Source organism: Pecten maximus, chromosome 5 (genome assembly GCF_902652985.1).
Source record: "Pecten maximus chromosome 5, xPecMax1.1, whole genome shotgun sequence".
Classification (NCBI taxonomy): Eukaryota; Metazoa; Mollusca; class Bivalvia; order Pectinida; family Pectinidae; genus Pecten; species Pecten maximus.
In genome coordinates, this window is record NC_047019.1 from 21,474,356 (window position 1) to 21,494,900 (window position 20,545).

The 20,545-nt window shown below is 36.3% G+C and overlaps 1 protein-coding gene across 5 annotated transcripts in view; it reads right to left on the reverse strand.

Annotated features, from left to right (window-relative positions):
- LOC117327494 overlaps positions 1–20,545 on the reverse strand; it is a 71,195-nt gene that overhangs the window by 7,540 nt on the left and 43,110 nt on the right. For 4 of the 5 annotated variants that reach the window (XR_004532651.1, XM_033884505.1, XM_033884506.1 and 1 more), the window contains 14 exons: positions 19,465–19,643; positions 18,878–18,973; positions 16,656–16,736; positions 13,093–13,890; positions 11,271–11,415; positions 7,221–7,296; positions 6,170–6,397; positions 5,514–5,598; positions 5,220–5,309; positions 4,572–4,769; positions 3,477–3,573; positions 1,683–3,290; positions 1,220–1,361; positions 682–735 (listed from right to left, as the gene is read on the reverse strand). Coding sequence is in view for 4 of the 5 variants with exons in the window: in XM_033884505.1 (XP_033740396.1) it covers positions 682–735; positions 1,220–1,361; positions 1,683–3,290; positions 3,477–3,573; positions 4,572–4,769; positions 5,220–5,309; positions 5,514–5,598; positions 6,170–6,397; positions 7,221–7,296; positions 11,271–11,415; positions 13,093–13,890; positions 16,656–16,736; positions 18,878–18,973; positions 19,465–19,510 (3,744 nt within the window). In the remaining variant the exon portion in view is untranslated. Of the gene's footprint in view, positions 1–109; positions 136–681; positions 736–1,219; positions 1,362–1,682; positions 3,291–3,476; positions 3,574–4,571; positions 4,770–5,219; positions 5,310–5,513; positions 5,599–6,169; positions 6,398–7,220; positions 7,297–11,270; positions 11,416–13,092; positions 13,891–16,655; positions 16,737–18,877; positions 18,974–19,464; positions 19,644–20,545 lie in introns of all 5 variants that reach the window. The other variant, XM_033884508.1, reaches the window with a different exon arrangement.

Sequence of the window (20,545 nt, forward strand, 5' to 3'; positions counted from 1 at the left end):
AACACTGAAATCTCGCACGCTAAAAACAAACAGTTTAAAATGATGATTCAGCAAAGCCATCTACCAATCACACAACTCTGGCCAGGAAAATCAGATTTATTTGCTCTACCTTTTGTCTGAAGTGCATCCTCACCCCTGATCAACAACAATTAAAAAAGAAAATTGCAAAAAAAAAAAAATAAATAAAAAAAAATAATAAAGGAAACATACTGTGCAAAGACTAAACTCTTTTTTTCAGAAAAAATGTTGGTTATCTCCCTTCTGTCAAAAACATTGTGACTGTAGTCAGCCTGCAACTGTACATATAGTCACCATTTATGAAATAAATGTTCTTTTATACTAAATAATAATCTTTAGTTTTCATTTACTTTGAGTTACCAGAATATTTTTCTTTTATCAAAATTAAACGTTCACAAATCAAATTCATGACAAATTTGTTTGGTTGTTACTTTGTTTTGAGTGGAGAAAAAAGAGAAGGATTTAAAACATTTTTGGAAAAAAATTAAATGATAAATTAAGACTTATATCTCTGTCAGGATAAAAAAAAAACTTAAAACATTTTACACAGAATATGAAAAAATCTAAAGTGAGGGAAAACAGACTTTGAAATAAAACCCTGTTACACTGTATATACACTATCAGTGTGTCAGGTCTGTTTTCTGTAATGGTGTAATTACTCACCATCATGACAGCACCAGCAGAGTTTGACATGGCCGCTTTCTCTGCCAGGTTCTCCTATTAGATAAACATATACACATTTGTATGGTATTACTTCACAGAGAGACAACAACACCATTCACAATTGTAGAGATGTAAAAGCTAAAATAAGTTATGCTTATTGATCCAGTTAATGTTAATCAAACTAGACCAACAAAACTTGTCTTGTTTTGTTATTATGTGCTGTGATAGTTCATTTAAAGTACAAGCACCTGTCATGTTAATTGCATCAATTGTAATTATACAATCTCTGAATCAAAAGTCTGTCCAGTTTAATTTTGAAAGATTTATATGTTTCCTGGTTTGTTTTTTTTTTTTCCACTTAAGCTTTAAAAAACATGCATAGTAGAATTACTTTGTGATCTTTTTATATACATGTAGTTTTACAATATACAGAAGACCCTTTCATATCAGAAACTGTTTCATTGGTCTCCCTGCATTGATACATAGCCTCTTTACATATCAGATTAAGTGTCAAAGTGGTTTGATTCCTGGTAGTTACCTCGGAGCCGCTCCGACGTGGATCCACCTGTTTAGAGGGATGGACCCCACTAAAGGATGCTGTTCTCTTTACTCCGGACTGGGAACTCGCCTTCTTACTGGGTGTTGGGGACGTGTGCTTGACCTTGTGGTCAGAATTCGTTCTGTAACATAAATCAGAAAGATATCGTACACTCAGCTTTTTATGTCATTGTGAGGACATACTTATGGACCATACTTACAACACAGGATTATCTCCCTTGAGAGTATATTTTTGACTCCTCAAAACGAGATTCAACTTTTGGGTTTGAAAAGAGATGTCTTCTTGAGGTATGCTTTGGTCCTTCAGATTTCTATGAAAAAGTTACGGGTATTTGACTTTTAAAATGGCTAAAAACCAGGGTCAACTGGATGCTCTTATATTAAAAGAGCCTGTCTGAATTTTCCTCAAACAGATACCCTACAGTAAACTCATATAACCTCACCTTCTATGTGTCTTGTGTTGACGGCGTGGACACTGCGGATCATCTGATTGGTTCCCCGACGAGTTATCACTATGGTGATGTGGTGCAGGTTTCTCTGTGACCGGCATGTAGGAAGCCACTGGTTCACTTTCACTGCCACTATGCTGCCGCTGTCTCCTGTGAACAACACCATCCTCAACACCACAGGGCATTTCACTTGTCGACTTAAGTTTTATTTTTGTTCCTCGTTCGCGCATACCTCCCTCTTTAGACATGTTCTGTAACTTTTGTAAGAGTTTTGACACAATCCCAGTATTATTTGTCCGATTACCCCCATCCATATCTAAATGCCTTGCAGCAGATGACTCACCAACATCACTCTCTGAGCCGTTGGAAGGTGACCTCCTTCGGTCAACATATGTCGGGGAGGCCGTTTTTGATGGTGTTCGTCTACCTCCCTCAGACACATCCTCATTACTTGCAATCCTCCGCACGCGTGGAGGAAGTGCCGCTTTATTTGTGGTGTCGCCACCTTCCAACGGTGAAACTGGTTTGTTAGACAATCGCTGTTCAATTAAGTCTGCGACACTCTTTTTTCTGTCTACTTTAGTTTCTGAGACATCAGATGGTGCAGGACTACTTGGACGACTGCCATGTCTCTTACTGGCGTCTATAACAGGTATACCATGAGCCTCACCACCCGACTCTTTTGTCCATGCCTTTTTCACATCCTTCACATTGGTGGTGCTATCAATGTCTTTCCTCCACTCATACACTGGATTCTGCAGGTCCTTACTGCGTGTCCGTCTATGACCCTTTTGTGTAGATTCATTTGGAATTGCACCAGCATCTTGCGTTGGCACATTCAGAATTTTTGTCTCTGGAGATGAATTAACACTGATGTTCGGAGCACTAGGTAAAGATCCGGGACTTTCCACAAGGCTAACTTCTGTGGAAGGCATTTCTGTCACTTTCTCCTTACTTCGTGTCCGACGGTGAGTTTTCACGAATTGTTCCTTCACACCATCAGTACCCTGCATGGCAGCTTTTGTGGCTGCGATGGCAGACAACAGAGAATTCTGACTCTCAATAGTAAATGTTTCTGACATTTTTGATGCACTGAGTGGAGTTTCCTTGAACCGACTGCCTGCAGGCGGTGATTGATGTGATTCTTTTGGGATAGGATGTGGCGATTCTTGAATTTGTTGAACTCCAATAGTTAATCCATCATTAGGTGAATCTCGACTACGATTGCGTCGATGTGTATGTAATTTTGGTTGTACAAAAATTCCATCACTGTTATTATTTGACCTTGAACTTCCAGGTCGTTCTGATCGTGAATTAGGTCGTTCACGCTCCTTTGCATTTTCCTGATCACTAGCACTAGACTCTTTTCCACGAGCATGCGCTTGGCGCTTGTCCTGTCGAGGAGACTTTATCCGCCGCTGTCGACGCTGAATGATATGATTACGTGCGACGTCGGAACTTTCTGTTGAATCTTTTTCATCACTCTCATCACTGTCACTACTTAATGACTGTTTACGTAAACTGCTCCCTTGTGAAACTCCCGCCATTATAATATTAGATGTTTTCGATTCCCCTAGTGGAGACACTGCTTTCAAATAGATCCTGCAAGAACAATGTTAATGACATTTTAGCTCACATGATTTCATATAACTAAAGGCTCACATGATTACTGTCAGCATTCATCAGCAGTTTTACCAGACTGAAAAGGTGGGATTTTTACCAGCCATGAGGAAATTTTGCCCAAATCTGAGCTTGTCCTGTGTTTCCTTCAAGACAATGTCTACTTACTTGTACGTCAGCTGTGTATTCAGTCCATGTATGAGGGCTCGAAGGAGATTGTTAGTGAGCATGGAGGTCGGCTTCTCGTCTACATACACTCGGTACCCTGTCACAGAATAGAATTACATTATCAATACTAACATGGAGGTCGGCTTCTCGTCTACGTACACTTGGTACACTGTCACAGAATAGAATTACATTATCAATACTAACATGGAGGTCGACTTCTTGTCTACATACACTCGGTACCCTGTCACAGAATAGAATTACATTATCAATACTAACATGGAGGTCGGCTTCTCGTCTACGTACACTCGGTACACTGTCACAGAATAGAATTACATTTTCAATACTAACATGGAGGTCGGCTTCTCGTCTACGTACACTCGGTACACTGTCACAGAATAGAATTACATTATCAATACTAACATGGAGGTCGGCTTCTCGTCTACGTACACTCGGTACACTGTCACAGAATAGAATTACATTATCAATACTAACATGGAGGTCGACTTCTCGTCTACGTACACTCGGTACACTGTCTTAGAAAAGAATTACATTATCAATACTAACATGGAGGTCGGCTTCTCATCTACGTACACTCGGTACACTGTCACAGAATAGAATTACATTATCAATACTAACATGGAGGTCGGCTTCTCGTCTACCTATAAGCAGTTCCCTGTCGCACAACAGCTTACATTACCATTACTAACAAAGTTTGGTGCTGCTTTATCAGTCAGATAAAGTAGAACATCTATTTTCCTTTATTACACAGAAAACACAGTACATTCCTTCTTATATTACTTTGTATGACCTCATTCAGATTTGGATGTCATTTAGAGGAAGTGAGATGTATTACACCACTATCAGTAGAAACCCTGTACATTTTTGAGCAAATAAACTACTTTGTATATAAGGAAGATATTAATTCCCCTTTAGTTTACTGCAGATAATTTTCAACTACACAGTAACTGTTTTACATCAAGCAGAGGTGTAAGAATGCACCCATAACCTATGTTTTAATTTAATTAACACATAATAGTCAGGTGTGATGTTTGAGGACACTTAAAAAACTCTATACATCATCAGTATATATCTTACCCAGTAATGGCTGGTTAACCTCCCTGTTGAATGCGTCCAGAATTTTAGAGGGCTGCCATGAAATGACGATAGAGGTTTCTCCCTTGTGTTCCAGTCGCAGGTTGCGGGGAGGGGTTGGAAAGCCTGGCTGGGGGACAGAGGAGAAATATGCCTCCTCTTCCTCTGATGGGTATGGGGAGAGAGAGTTTGGTATGGAACCTGATGGAAGGGAAAGATAGAAATATCAGGATTAAAACCTGACACTCTTCCATATGAACAGTTTCAGAGTGTCCCTGGCTCTGTGTTAACAGTGACAAGGACAGAAGGCCCCCATCAATATCAATGAATGACCAGTTTTGTGAAAACTTTCAAACTGTCACCCCTTTACCAAATATAATTTGCATATATATAATAATGTACAGGTACATCTAAAATTCTCTAATCAAACAGTGTTTCTTTAATTAGAAAATACTGCTTATTATTTTGTATTTCAATTTTTTTTTTAACAAAGATAGACAATTAACTCTTATACATTCATGACTATTGCTATATGACTAGAATATTTGGGCATCAATCTCTTTTATCTTATATTTTTCTTAATTAAAAACATGTTTTGCCGCTACTCATGAGAAGATGTTTTGTTGTAAAAGGTCATGATTAGTTAATTACCCCATCTTGGGCCCCCTATACTAGACTCGTCATCACAGCTGGAGATGTCGTCATCCTCGAAACCCGTCACCAACAGTGACATGTTCTCTTCTGGAAATCAACACCAGTTAGAAATCAGTTTAAAAAATCATATGATTTACGATAACACTGACTATCTTGGTTCACTTATGGTAGATTTAACAAACTTATATTATAAATTGGTTTAAGTAAAAAAATAATAATTCAATTGAAAAAGTTTATCCTTTTAAAATAATTTTTTTTTTTTTAGAGAATACTTTGAGTAATTATACTGACCTGTAGTATCATTGCCTCCAGAAAACAAACCACTCTGGAACACAACACTGGACACAGACTGTAGGGCCGTCTGGAGCTGTGATACCTGAAAACAAAGATAAATTTGGACATATGTATCTAGCCAACCCTATATCAACTTTATCTGGTGTAGGTGGTTTACGGTTTTCATGCTTGCTGATGTAATTCAGGAGCTATTCATGACTAAGGAACACTTTGATATGTACATGTAGGTTTAACAGTAGAATGTACAAAGTAGTGTCTCCTATATCATCTTAACTTTAAAGTTCATTGTTTGTTAGATTTATACTGGAACTGTTTATTGTCTATAGAATAACAGATTAAAGAATTTGAAATGAAAATCAATTTCATCAATTCTTGGCACTCTTACTCTAAGTGTTGAAATTATTTTTATAAACTTCATATCAGAGTCAAGTTCAGTACAGATTATCATTCCATGTAAAAGGTTACAGCCGTTATCAGAACCGAACACATTTAGAGGGAAGGGTTTATCAATTATGTTACCTGGCCTACTAGAAAACAGTTTGTAACAAATTAATCAACAGTCCTAAATAGTAACATATTCCTGCAATCAAGCAAAGGGTATAGAGTCATTTTTCCAGAGTGGTTTAAATGTATCTTATTTAAGGTAGCCATACCTGGTCCTGGAGGTCAGCACAAGTCTTTTCTAGCTGTCGGTGTTTCTCTGGGTCCACTTCGGGCACATTGCCGTGACCAGAGTTTAGGGAGTCCATTCTCTGGAGGGTGTTCTGGATCTCCTGGCTGTAGTTATATGAGCTGTCCTCCGTCCCTCGTGTCGAGTCAAGCGTGCCCTTGAACGACTGTGATGTCAGAACTTCAGTCTTCCAATGTTGCAGTGACTGGACCTAACATAAATTTGGAAAAAATACTTCAGTAGGAAGAGAGATTATGTGTGGTGCTGCATCAAATCAGGATTATACGTACACAGGGCTTAGTTTGGTTTATTTGGTTTAATGTCCTATTAACAGCCAGGAGGTTTTGAAGGTGGAGGCAAGCTGGAGTACAGTACCATGCAACTGCCCAACCTGGGATTCGAACTCGCAACCCAGGGATGGAGGGCTAGTGGTTAAGTGTCAGGACACCTTAACCACTTGGCCACTGCGGCCCCTATATACACAGGGCACACATGTGTACAAGGTAGTAGCAACTTTCACTACAGATTGAGAATTAGATGCAGCAGAGCAGAAAATTAATTTTACTGCAGCATAAGACTGTTTTGTCCTTATGAGAATCGCTTTTAGTGCAAAAGCTCAAAAATAGGTAAAAAAAATGTCAAAATCTTAATCTGGGAGCTCCAAAAGCCTCATAAGTGAATTATTTTAAAATTTTCAATATTAGATTTTCAGGACAAGAATTTTGTTCTAACTATATTTTTAGCTGATACTAGTTGTTGATTTCACTGGCAAACAATAAATGTATATATTTTCATGTCTAAAGGCATAAAGTTTGACTAGCACAGTCCCAAAATAACATTCACATGACAGAATATTTTGACATTTTCAACTGGAAAAAATATTGATATTCAATCCTTTGTCGCATGTTAGCAATTCTTCAATAGATGAATACTTTATCCTTTAACAGTCTGAAGAATCACCAAGATGCAATAAAATGTATTATTTAAGACTCGTTGTCCTTATATGCCTGCCATTGTTAACACTTGTACTGTACCTCCTTCCACAGAAATCTGATGGCCTCCATTTGTAGAGATCTTAGGTGCTTCTCCTCATCATATAACTTCTTTTGCCTAAAACACAGAAAAATAAAAATCACCAGGTGTTAGAGAATTAAGCACACTTAACTAAATTATCCGGGCTAATCCCACTGTACACTTAACCAGATTAACCGGACTAATCCCACTGTACACTTAACCAGATTAACCGGACTAATCCCACTGTACACTTAACCAGATTAACTGGACTAATCCCACTGTACACTTAACCAGATTAACTGGACTAATCCCACTGTACACTTAACCAGATTAACCGGACTAATCCCACTGTACACTTAACCAGATTAACCGGACTAATCCCACTGTAACATCTTTATACAATGAAAATCAATTGGTGCTGAAAACCACCACACCCTTTTTTACCTGTATTACTGGATTATTTTTGAGATTCCTAATTAATTTTTAATACTAAATTTATTTGACATATCCTTTTAAAAAGTACACTGTTATTTCCTATGTTGTACAGGTTAGGAACATGATACAGGTACATTAGAAACTGTACGAGGCTGATTGACCTGGAGGGACTACAATACCTATACGACATCACACAGACCTTCTGTCTCTGGTGGTTGTTATTTATTTATTATATCAGAACTAAACAATATCATATTGTGTGCCTGACTGGGTACATTATTTACATAAAAAATAAATAAAAAAAAAGATAAAATTGTCATTATTTCTGGAAATGAACCACATGAAAATCAATAACACATGGAACAATCAAATATATTCCACAAGTCCATTTATTAGTTATGAGCATGTTGAATCACAAACTCTGGGGAATTCTTTATATAAATCAAAGAACTATATTTAGATTCCAGCAAAATACTTAGAGTATACTATGAATGTTTCTGAATGATTCATTTTTATCATACGATGACACATATATCCTTACATAGTATTTAGCTATTATTCCTCTTAAATCATTTTGGATTCCTTAATTTTCCCTTGACTGTACTGTATGTTACATGGCTATCAACAGAACTGTACTATATGAGAGTTAAATTTACTGTGAAGAGCTACAATCTGGAGGATATTGTATTATGTCTTGAGTTTAACATTGAAGAATCTCCCCAAAGTTTATGCTTTCCCTCGAATACTTTCTATCAAATTACACAACAACATATGATTCATATCAATTGTAAATCAGAAATTGATTGATTTCAATTTGTTATCTTGAAATAAATTTGGGTCTGAAGGAATTATTGGCAAATATTGATTACAATTCTGGTTCGATACATGTGACTTAATTGTCATATACCCTTAGTGGTGACACAGAAATCATTATAACTTAGTGGTGACACGGAAATCATTATAACTTAGTGGTGACACGGAAATCATTATAACTGTTAAAATGAAGGAGGGATATGACTGAAGTACAGTCTCAGTACGGACAAATGATTAGACTCCCAACTTTCCACCTACTTAGACTTCTATTGGAAGTTAATTTACCATGAACGCCGTACAAAACATGCTGGAACAGATATGTCTATAAATACTGTTATTATACACAGAATCCATCAAGTTCATAAAATTGTTTAAACTGATTTAAAGGGACATTTTCAAATGTCTACCAGAAAAGAACTGAACCATTAACATAGCTAGGACACAAACATTCAATACATTACCTATGGACACTAAAAATGTTTCAATCTTTAATTAGACTGGCTGTCGATCAGAATACCTTTGGTTCAAACTCTATTACTTCATCGTAAAGAAAGGGACATTACTCTGTCTTCTGCTAAGCCCTTCTGTCTTCTGTCTGCGGACAGACACAATTCACCTAAGCCCTTCTGTTTTTTGTCTGCGGACAGACACAATTCACCTAAGTCCTTCTGTTTTTTGTCTGCGGACAGACACAATTCACCTAAGTCCTTCTGTTTTTTGTCTGCGGACAGACACAATTCAGCTAAGCCCTTCTGTTTTTTGTCTGCGGACAGACACAATTCACCTTAGCCCTTCTGTTTTTTGTCTGCAGACAGACACAATTCACCTAAGCCCTTCTGTTTTTTGTCTGCAGACAGACACAATTCACCTAAGTCCTTCTGTTTTTTGTCTGCGGACAGACACAATTCAGCTAAGCCCTTTTGTTTTTTGTCTGCGGACAGACACAATTCAGCTAAGCCCTTCTGTTTTTTGTCTGCGGACAGACACAATTCACCTTAGCCCTTCTGTTTTTTGTCTGCGGACAGACACAATTCAGCTAAGCCCTTCTGTTTTTTGTCTGCGGACAGACACAATTCAGCTAAGCCCTTTTGTTTTTTGTCTGCAGACAGACACAATTCACCTAAGCCCTTCTGTTTTTTGTCTGCAGACAGACACAATTCACCTGAGCCCTTCTGTTTTTTGTCTGCGGACAGACACAATTCACCTGAGCCCTTCTGTTTTTTGTGTGCGTGTTTTTTTTTTAGGGTTTGGGGTGGACAGATCTCGAGGTATATCTTTCATTGAAAGTAAGGGTTAGTTAAACAGTTTGTTGGAAGACATTTTAGCTTTTGTTTGCTAACCATCCACCTCCTTCTCTGCCATACAATCCTCTCTCTTAAACTGGAACTTAAAAATTATCTTTTTTTAATGAAAAATATACAGTGAAGACAACAGAAAACAGACCAAACATCTATAACAGGCAATTACAAGGAATTGTGCTAAAGTTGCACTCCTCCATTATGGAGGCCAATGTCAGAATACTAACTAAACATAAACACTGAATAAGGTATATCTGTACTAAGTATGGATGTCTGTACAACTAACCAGATCCAGTTTTTTCACCAAACCTACTTAGTACCTACTGAATAAATAATGTTCTACTCTGGCTGAAAGCCAGCGAGAGAGAACTTACACATACAAACAGTCCACTATACTCTAGAAACACACGCTGCCATTCCCTTCCCAAGCTGTCATATGAATGGTCCCCAGTTTCTATTTAATATCTATTTATTATGTCATGGTGTTAATCTGAATCAAGAGTATAGTTGATTTATCGTCCTAATTTCCTCAACACCCAAAAAACTCCTCTTACATAGGAGCCAATGCCAAACAATTCATGTATTTTACGTACTGATATGCACAATTTACCCTTTTTCTTATTCAAATACAATCCTTAAAAAATACACATACATTAACATACCCTGCCAGAATATACACCCTGCCTGTTGCGATAAACAGCCTTTGTACAAATGTACCAATCCTATGTAGAGTTTCTACAATAATATACTATCTATGTTTTACAAAATGAATGTAATTTATCTGACAAAATGAACCTAAACCACACCACAGGTGAAATAATGGATTGTTCATAAATCATTTTGAACTCAAAAGAAATTTTTTTAAAGTCAATAATGCCAAGTCATTTGAACCCGAGTTTAAGAGCGATAAACTACCCTGGGCCTTATACATTTGTATCACACTTGAGAGCAATCCTAACTGAACAAAAGTCTCCAGTAAATGAAGTTTTATGTTGTTGTCCTCCATAAATCATTATTATAATAGTTAGTAATAGTTAGCCGGGGTCAATTACATAGTCCTAAGTACATATGGCCAAAAAGTATTTTAAACACAGCTGGTAATTGACCACTTCCATATAAATAGTACACAGTCACTTTTCATCACATCCGTACTAATCCGTAGTACAAGGCATTAACTGTTTGTTTATTATACTGTCAATTCCCAAATAAAGACAAGTTACCTGTTTTTAGCAAACCATCCTTTCCCCAATATCTGTCAAAGCACGTTTTGTAATTTGTCATCGTATCTGTCAAGTTCCTAGCATGATTTGACGTATTCCATACCCTTTCAAGTTCCGAGCATGCCTTGATTTCTCTCATACCTTTCAAGTTCCAATGATACCATTTGTTTTGTACGTAATATATATAAGGTCTGAATGTTATTTTCTCGTATCTATTCAGTTATGAGTAAAATGTCCCCCACCCCCCCCCCCCCCCCCCCCCCCCTCCCTCGACCCTTCAATTTTTAATGTATTTCCCCCATACCTGTCAAGTTCTGAGCGTAGCAAGATGATGTGATCCTCGGCTCTGCGAGCTCGAATTTCCTTCCGAATGGACACCACTTCCGAGTCCTTGCACCGTGCACGGTAGCCTCTCCATACTGACTGAATCATTATTGCAGCTTTGTGATCTAAATAAACAAATTAAACATTAAACTAGCCAAGTTCAAGAAAAATTTCAACCAGAGCGAAATACTGTAGGCATCGAACTGCTGAATGTCTATATTGCCAGAGTAGCAGTCGAGAGAGCATCAAATATCAGTAAAATGGTGATTTCCAGAGAATATACAACTTTTATGAATACAACTTCAGTAAAATTCATCAGTCTATACCAACTCTCCTACAGAATATACACAAACTGTACTGGAAAATGAATTCTGTTTTAAAATTGAGACAATTTTGTACTTTAACGTAAGAAAAATGCAAAATGCCCACTCGGTATCTTTGCTTTAGAAACAGACCTGCTGGTCTTGAAACATCACAACAGTAAATTTTACCTATATTGCTCGAATGAAAAGTAAAACTTCAATACACAATACCTAATACAACTGCTAAGTCAGTCTATGTATAGAAGATCATATTCCATGGAGACAAAGGTTTTGGTGCACTCCACCAGGACATAGCTACCTAACCATATATATCTACCTCCAAACAGGTACAGGTACTTCTAATGGTTGAAATATACGCTAACAATTGTACTTCATGTTTAATGCAGGACATCACACCGTTCTTTGTGCATTAATTTTCATGGCACCACAACAAAGAGTAAGTGTACCAAGTATAAATGTATCAATATACAAAAACCCTGTCCTACCTCTGATAGTAAATGGGCAGATCCAAACAAGTTAAACAGGACAGTGTATTTGTGTTTTAAGGGGACTTAACACGTAATGTTACCGTAATAGATCCTGGCTGGAACTCATTAGTGACAGAGAAAAGGGATCATAGGTGTATTATACATAGGACCATTGGGTAGGTATGAGGTAACTAAAGATCAGGGGCAAAAAATTAAGTAACTCAAAACCTCGAGTAAGCTTGCTTATCCGCATACTTGTGTAAATATTGTTAATCGTTTAATCCCCTAGTTATTTAAAGCCTTTAAATGGACTTTTTATCAACATAAACACAAACCTGTTTTGTATATTTAAACTACTTTTTTTCTCTTAATTTAAATTGAAGTAAAATACAGCTATTTATAATAATAGGCTTACGAAGTTATGCACATACATTTGAATTATAAATCAGTTCTTTTCTCTTTATAGTTTTAAAATCCAGATTACCGATATTTGAAGCATAGCAGTCCTAGTTTGGTGAAATACTTCTTGCCTAGTTTTGGAACTGTTTGTTTACACAGATGTATGAGATTGTATGTAGTAAACACCTTTATGCCAAGAGTCTGTTAGATATAAACATAAGGTCTGCTTATTGTATCAGAGGTACAATGGATCATCCTTTACAATCACATAAATATTAAAAAAAAATTCTGGGTCGGCATCAGACAATTAATTGATATTCCTTTTGTAAAATAATCTAATCATTCTGGGGGATATTTACTCAAACATATTTGTTTATTTAAATTCCAATAGCACTTTTCTATAAACTATTTTTTAAAAGCTGCTCACCTGCATAGGTATTCCTAAGAAATTAATTTTCTACAACAATAAAGAAAGCTATCTACACTATCTTTTGGCTATGATCATGACCATGATCACCAGACCTCTATCTAATTGGAAAGACCAATGTCAAAATCACAGTAGATACAACCCTATAAACTGATTGGTTTTAATCATAATCTACGAAACACTAACCTTCTGGGCTGTAATCTGCCAGCACAGCATCACTTACTGGACGAGAGTACACACCCGAATCTTTCACACTTGTCTTTACATCACGTATACTATCACTTTTATCCGGCACATGTGATTTATACGGTAAATGTGCCTTTGTCCGTTTGTCAGCAAGGTTTTCTCCACTAACCTTCCTCACTGTGGCAGCATATTTGCCTGGGAGGTAGTCCGAGTGTGTTCGTATCACATTACCTCCCTTTGAAACAGGAATATTACTTTTAGTCCCAACGTTTTCTGTCGTTTTTTGTGAGGTATTAAGTTTCGTGTTTTTCTGTGTAGCACCTGTCTTTATGGATGATCCAGATCCCTTTCGTGATTTTTTCTCAGCGACTTCCTTGATTTGACTTATATTTTCGGTAGGAACATCATCTTTTGGCGGGTTTAGAATCTGTTCTATCTGGGAGACTTCTTGACTTGTATCGTAGTCATGGGCCTGAGCAGTCGGCGGAGTTTTCTTTTTAGCTCCGATGGCTGGTTCATTTCCTGACTGCTGTGGTGGTGAATAATCAAATTTAGGTTTGAGGAGTCCTTTAAGCACCTCGGTATTCATAGGTTTGATTGGTCGGTTATTGTATGCTTCGTACCGAGATTCCATCATCGTGGCTGGTCGGTTGTCTCTGTGGGCTAGATAGTTGGTGGCCGGTGAATGGCCGGATATAACAGGCGCTGTCATTGGACGATTGCTTGGAGTACTTGCCTGGGAAATAGGCAGATAAATTGATTCTGATTCCAGCAAACTTGTCTGACTTCTGGTATCATCTGAAAATAGATAAACCAACTCTGATTGGAAAACAATATGTTTAATTAACAATGATTGTTCAATTTAATACTGCAGGGGCCGGTTGTTCGAACGTTCATTAAATTAAACCATCATTAAAGTATCATTAAGTCTTAATGATTCATTAAATATATAATGATAGATTAGTTAATGAATCATTAAAAATGTGTTGTTGGAAAGGTCATTTAAGGGATCATTAACAAATAAAGGTTTAATGAAGACTTAATGACGGATCCACAATTAAACCATCATTAACTGTGGGGATTCCCTCTTCCCATAATGCAACATGCGTAAACATCCCGGAGACAAGTAAACATCAAAGATGGCAAAGATGGCAAGAAAAAAAAATGACTAAAACATCTTGCGACCATATGTTTGTGAATTTACCTGTAAATCAATGATAATATGTTCGTGTAATGTTTTAATGATACAAACTTTGATGGACATAGGAAAATCAGGTTATTCAACCTTTAGTTATTTTACAAACATAACGAACAGGTTATATAACATTTATATTAAGCACTCTTGTTGGCCCGGATGGAATCATGGAGATGTGTGGGAGGAGACCGGCGTATACGGGGGAAAGTACGTAGTCGGGAAGGGCAGGTATCCCTATTTACCTTTTCACGTCCGATCGGGGAATCGAACCCGGTCGGCCTAGTAGAAAAACGAGTGCGATATCCACTATGCCACCCGACCACCCTAGAATACGATTATTCTGTTCAGATATGATTTAATATCTTAATGATTACCATTTAAAAAAAATAATATTGTAAGCTTGCCTCATTGACATGAAAATATTTTTAAAAACATGATTTCGTTCAGTATTACGAGAGATTATGTTTGGTCTGTATACAGTGTACCTTTATTGTCGCACATTGCCTGAACGTAACTGATGGAATGATGGTATCCCTTCCGATTGACAAAAGTCGGCTCGTTCTGAGTCGGAGCCTGAATACGAGTCTGTGTTCCAGAAAAAATACACGGATACTAGCTTGTGGTTGTACTTTTCAATTGCTATAATCTTTATTATCCTGCTAAATGTGAAAACTGCATGGGAAGATATTCGAAAGAGCACAGGTCCGAACGTGTTACATTCGCTATTATGTTACTACACTTTGTAAATGTACCTTTCTGTTTTGGATTTATTTAAACCTATTTTTATTGCCATAAATCAAAGCAAAAAGGATTGGGCAAAAGTTATAACAACATTATTAAAGCCCTTTCCCAAATAATTACAAAGGTTCAACATTTAATTGGCAAAAAGAGAGTGTGAAAGCCATCAATTAAATATTTTTGTAACATTGTTCTCCGAAGATTCAAAATGTAAGGAAGTACAGGAATTTTTTTTATACATTTTTGAGAATTCATATAATTATTATAATTTTTAGAAATGTATATGAATTGTGACATGACGTAATGTGCAAAGTACCGTCATGTGCTTGATAGTGACGTGTTCCGTGGCACAACGTTACAAATCAACACGTCTGTTTTTTTTGTTTTTGTTTTCATTTTGTAGTACGTCATGATCTTGGTCAATGTCTGGAGAAACGTATTGAATGTTTTATCCGCAGAGAGAATGACATTTCACATATTCATACAGGTTTTCATGTTTACAGCATTACAACAGTGTTATAATATGACTTAAAATTAATTATACGTTTTATCGGGAGGCGTCTATACCATGCACGTGTAATTTTAAACATAATTCCATGCGTCACATAAATGTATTTTTAAGCATACATGTACGTGTATATGTATTTGTTTTCTTCAAATTATCAAACATTCCATGTATGCATATAACAATTTATTTGTTTTAATTTCTAATGGAAATTTTCATGGTCGGGCCAAGTAAATATTACAACAAAGCAAAGACGGAAGAACGGCAGTTTTGCACTTTGAAATATGCGGGACATAATTGTCCTATCATAACTCAAACCGAATAACACTGGCAACAGTATTTCGTTATACCTATTATTCATATTCATCTCTTAAACCTACATCAATCTGCACCAATGTCACATCATAACTATTTTTCATTAAATACAAGTAGTGAAAGAAAACACACATAACTTCCCTTACTGACTACATAAGTAAAACACAGTTACCACTATTGTGCTGTTACCTATATTTTTCTCCTATTCATAGCTCTTTCCAGTTTATCTCTTACTAAATCTACGGTTAAAAACGATCTTTTCTGGACAAAACCGGTATCTCGCTCGGACTTGGTTTTCGGTATAATCATCCGACATGGAAAAATCTTGATGGGATAGCTGACTCCTATGTACATCAAACATAATATTCATCGCCATTTTCAGTAATGATGGTTTAATGATGCCCCCAACCATCTTTAAATATCGGTGATTTAAGTAAGCTTTAATGAGTCGCTAATGATTGATTAGCGTTAATGAACGTTTGTACAACGTCATAATTTTGCCAATGACGTCATGACATTTAATGAAGGTTTAATGAAGGTTTAATCCATCATTATCTTTTAATGAACGTTCGAACAACCGGCCCCAGATCATTTATGCGATATATTCATCCATGTTTTTTCCATACTTTATCTTTAAGAAATTACCAAATACATTATTTATTCCACTTTTTAAAATCCTATTTCAATTGAAATTAAAACTAAGATAAAAAATAATACTTTAAACAACCTATTAGATATCAATTGTATAAGGCATGTCAGTTGTAAATGTAATGCAATATACTATGTCATCATGACTATAAATAGACTTACCGTCAGAGGTGACCTCCTGAATGTTGAGGTCACTGCATTGCGTAGCTATATGACTGTCCCTACTAACATCATTGTATCCTCCTATCAATTAAAAATCATAGTTCCACATTATGATTACACAGTTTCCACGTAACATTATGATTACACAGTTTCCACGTAACATTATGATTACACAGTTTCCACGTAACACCAGTACAAGAATTTAAGTCATGTTAGTCCTGAGATTAAAAAGCAACTGACCATGTACAGATTAAAACTGGAATGCGGTTTGACGTTGGTACCCACAATTAGCACCTACGATGGCAGCAAGCCAAGATGGTCATTGATTGTTCTGTTTTTGAACTATAAGTTTTTCATCCAGATAAATGTTCTAAAGCCTTGTTATATATATATGTCAAATGAATGTAAACTTTATTGAAGAGTAAAAAATATGTTATATTTCCAATCAATACATGAAGAAATTTTCAGTTCTTGTGAATATTACAGAGATTAATTTTCCCAAAAAATGTACGGACAACATAGCTTGATTAAAAATAATACTTCAATGTGCTTCAACCCTCTTTAAGAATGGAAAAAATTTATCATGTTGGAAATAAGTTGAACTGTAAAGTCTATATATATGAATCACATACTTGTAAGGTACTAGGTGTTACATATTATTGGATAACAATATAGATACCCCAGTTGTCTCCCCTATCGGTTGTAGTTTATATACCTGAAAAGTCTTAATGATATGGAAAAATCATTATTGATTGAAAACAGTTCCATCAATTAGAAAAGTGACCTTGACTGTTGACCTATCTATCTTATGAAATGCTTGGATAATGTAGATGAGTACCTTAACAATTTTCCTACAGATATATAAAGCATATATACTATCATATGTTCATAATTATAGTACAGTAAATCTCAAAACATACTGGGTTTGACACTCAACTATTTACTATAGCCAGGCTGTTCTATGTAATGTGATTACATATGTATAACAACAACCAATCACTGCCATGCTTTCAAGTGGTAATTAACATATGCTCAAATGAAGTCTAGTTGTTGTGGTTGGACTAAAGATAATCCAGTGGTTGAGCCATATATAACTAGATATGTCTACTGTAACTTCTTGTTTCTCTACACATGCCCATTACATAACATCATAGTGAGTTTGCTCCTACCGTAGTCACTATATAAAGTTTCTATCAGCTCATCCTCAATGTTAATTAACAGGTTGGTTGACTAAGAGATGATATCATACACCCTGTACCAAGTAGTGACCACTCACTGCAACCCTTTCCGTTGCTCTATTTTGATATTTTGTAGTCTCACAGCTTATATATTGGTTAAATCCTGATACCTCAAGGAGATGAATTGTCACAGAAAGGATTTAAACTAACATTACTCTATATTAATACAGTAAATCATGTTATATCAGCACAATCACATGCTTCTCATTAGCATTTTATTATATAATCTCTATAAAATTAGCAAATAAATAATATTTTTCATCAATATCACTGATCAAATCTGACACTTCACATGACTTGCAATAATTCCAATAACCAGCTGACAGTATTTACCCTCAACTCGTTTACTGTAAGTGGAATGTAAATTAGCTGGCATGGGGCTAATAATACACTAAATTTAGGACATGTCTGAGGTCAGCTTTTATTTACATTAGGATTTAGGACATGTTCGAGAGAAACATAAGTTACTGACGCAAGATTTAAACTCTGTAAGACCTGTACTCCAAGGGACTTGTACATTCTATTGGAAGCGAATTGGAGATTTTCTATTCAAGTTCCCAGATTAAAATCAATCAATAAATTGATTAAAGAAATGACACCATCACCTTTTACCATATTTACTATATAAACAAAGAGTTACTGTTGCTGGTTCAAATAATCAGTCACCAATCCTATACGTACATGTAATTACGCTATAGTGAAGACATTCCTCATGTGGGGCAAAATCAACACTATTGAACAGACCATGGATTCTTTTAATATCTGGCCCCATGATCAAACTTGTCTGTATTGCCAAGCTGCAGATATTCCAGTTTTAATATTTCCTGAACAAGTTATATGATAATTGTTTTAATTTTTTTATTTTTTTATATAGTTATGGAAAATGTTCCATCAACTTCAAATTCACTGCCATGGTAATAGACAAGTAGTCTAACCACTACACCAGCCAATATCATACAATTTGTTTGTTCTTTGACAACTCACCGGCTGTAGTCCAGGCCCTAACTGGTTGTCTGTTGTACGAGTTATGGCTGACATCCGAGGACGCCCGTACTGGTTTGTTGTATACTACACTTGTATCTGAAAGGTGATGGACATCTCTTAGTATGATAACTAAGGTACCAGTAGTAATTTCATTTGAAGACAGAGTGTGATTTTAGATTCTGAGAGGTTCAGATTATCTATTCAGGAAATTCTGTTAAAATGCACTCATTCACTGACTCAAGAGTCTCGATTAAGACTTCCTCCAGTCATTTCTATACTAAGCTATTTCAGTGACTCAGAGAGTCTCAAGACTTCCTCCAGTAATTTCTATACAGCTACTTCAGTGACTCAAGAGAGTCTTGATCAAGACTTCCTCCAGTCATTTCTATACTAAGCTATTTCAGTGACTCAAGAGTCTTGATCAAGACTTCCTCCAGTAATTTCCATATAGAGATATCTCAGTGACTCAAAGACTTAATTATTTACACAATAATTCTCACACAGAGAGCTCCTTCCATGAGTGACTCAATTACAGATTTTTACTTTTATAACAGATTCAGATACAGCGCCCAACTTGTATGAGGTACCTGGCTGTGTGAGTGTGTCTGTAAGTCCGGTGCCCTGAGAGGTCATTAAGTGTACTCTGTGTAGACGAGTAGGACAGATCCTGCGAGTAAATAGCCTGCTGAGATTTGGTGAGCTCCTGTTGATGTAGTTTTTGTTTGGACAGTACTTTACTTAACTTGGCATCCTCTTGGGATTCCAGCTGCAACAACAAAGACAAAGAATCGTTTTAATTCCACTGACAGAAAAGAATGTTGCTTTTGATACAATTTTAACTGTCTTATTCCAGTCTCAGAAAAAACAGGGACTATGATTTCAATGTTTTTTACACTTGAAGAAAGTTCAACAGCTTTCAATTTATGAAATTAATCCTTTTCATTTCAAATATCATATCTTCTAGTTCCACTGTCTCATTCCATGGTCAGAAGATGATAGTTACTGGTCATCTTCTATCATTTCAAATGTCTTTTATTCACAGAAAACAAATTTCAACTTCAAGTCTTTGACATACAAATACTTGCATGAATGATAACTGAATGTAACATTGAACTTCCATGGAACTCTACCGGCATATATGGGGTTTTTGTTGTTGTTGTTTTTTTCAGTTTAAATTCTGTGGAAAATCCAAATACAGCTTTGATGATATCATTCGGGCTTGTTGCTTACAGGTATCCTGACCTTCTTAAGAGTTTTATTATTTATCTTAAACATTAAGTGTCCGCCTCGTCCGTAATAAACCAACACTATAGCACTATATATGCGTGGGCACACCAAAATGTCCATAGACATTCATCCACACAACAATAGCAAAACACAATCAAACGACAAAACAAAAAAAATTATGAATGGATAATATCCCTAGGAGTAAATGCCATTGTGTACCCTGTATTGATTAAGTCAAGGTTGGTATCACAATATTAAGAGGCAGTATTTTTACTCTGTTCGTAGGAGTTAAGTAATACAGAAATCACAAAGGCCGGCGGACAGAACAAGAACCATGTCTTCCTGATTCATAACTTGAAGACCTATAACAGTGTATACTGGGCTACAATGTATTGAATCCTAGCCAAATTGTCCTACTTTTGACTTTGCCCTTGAAATGCT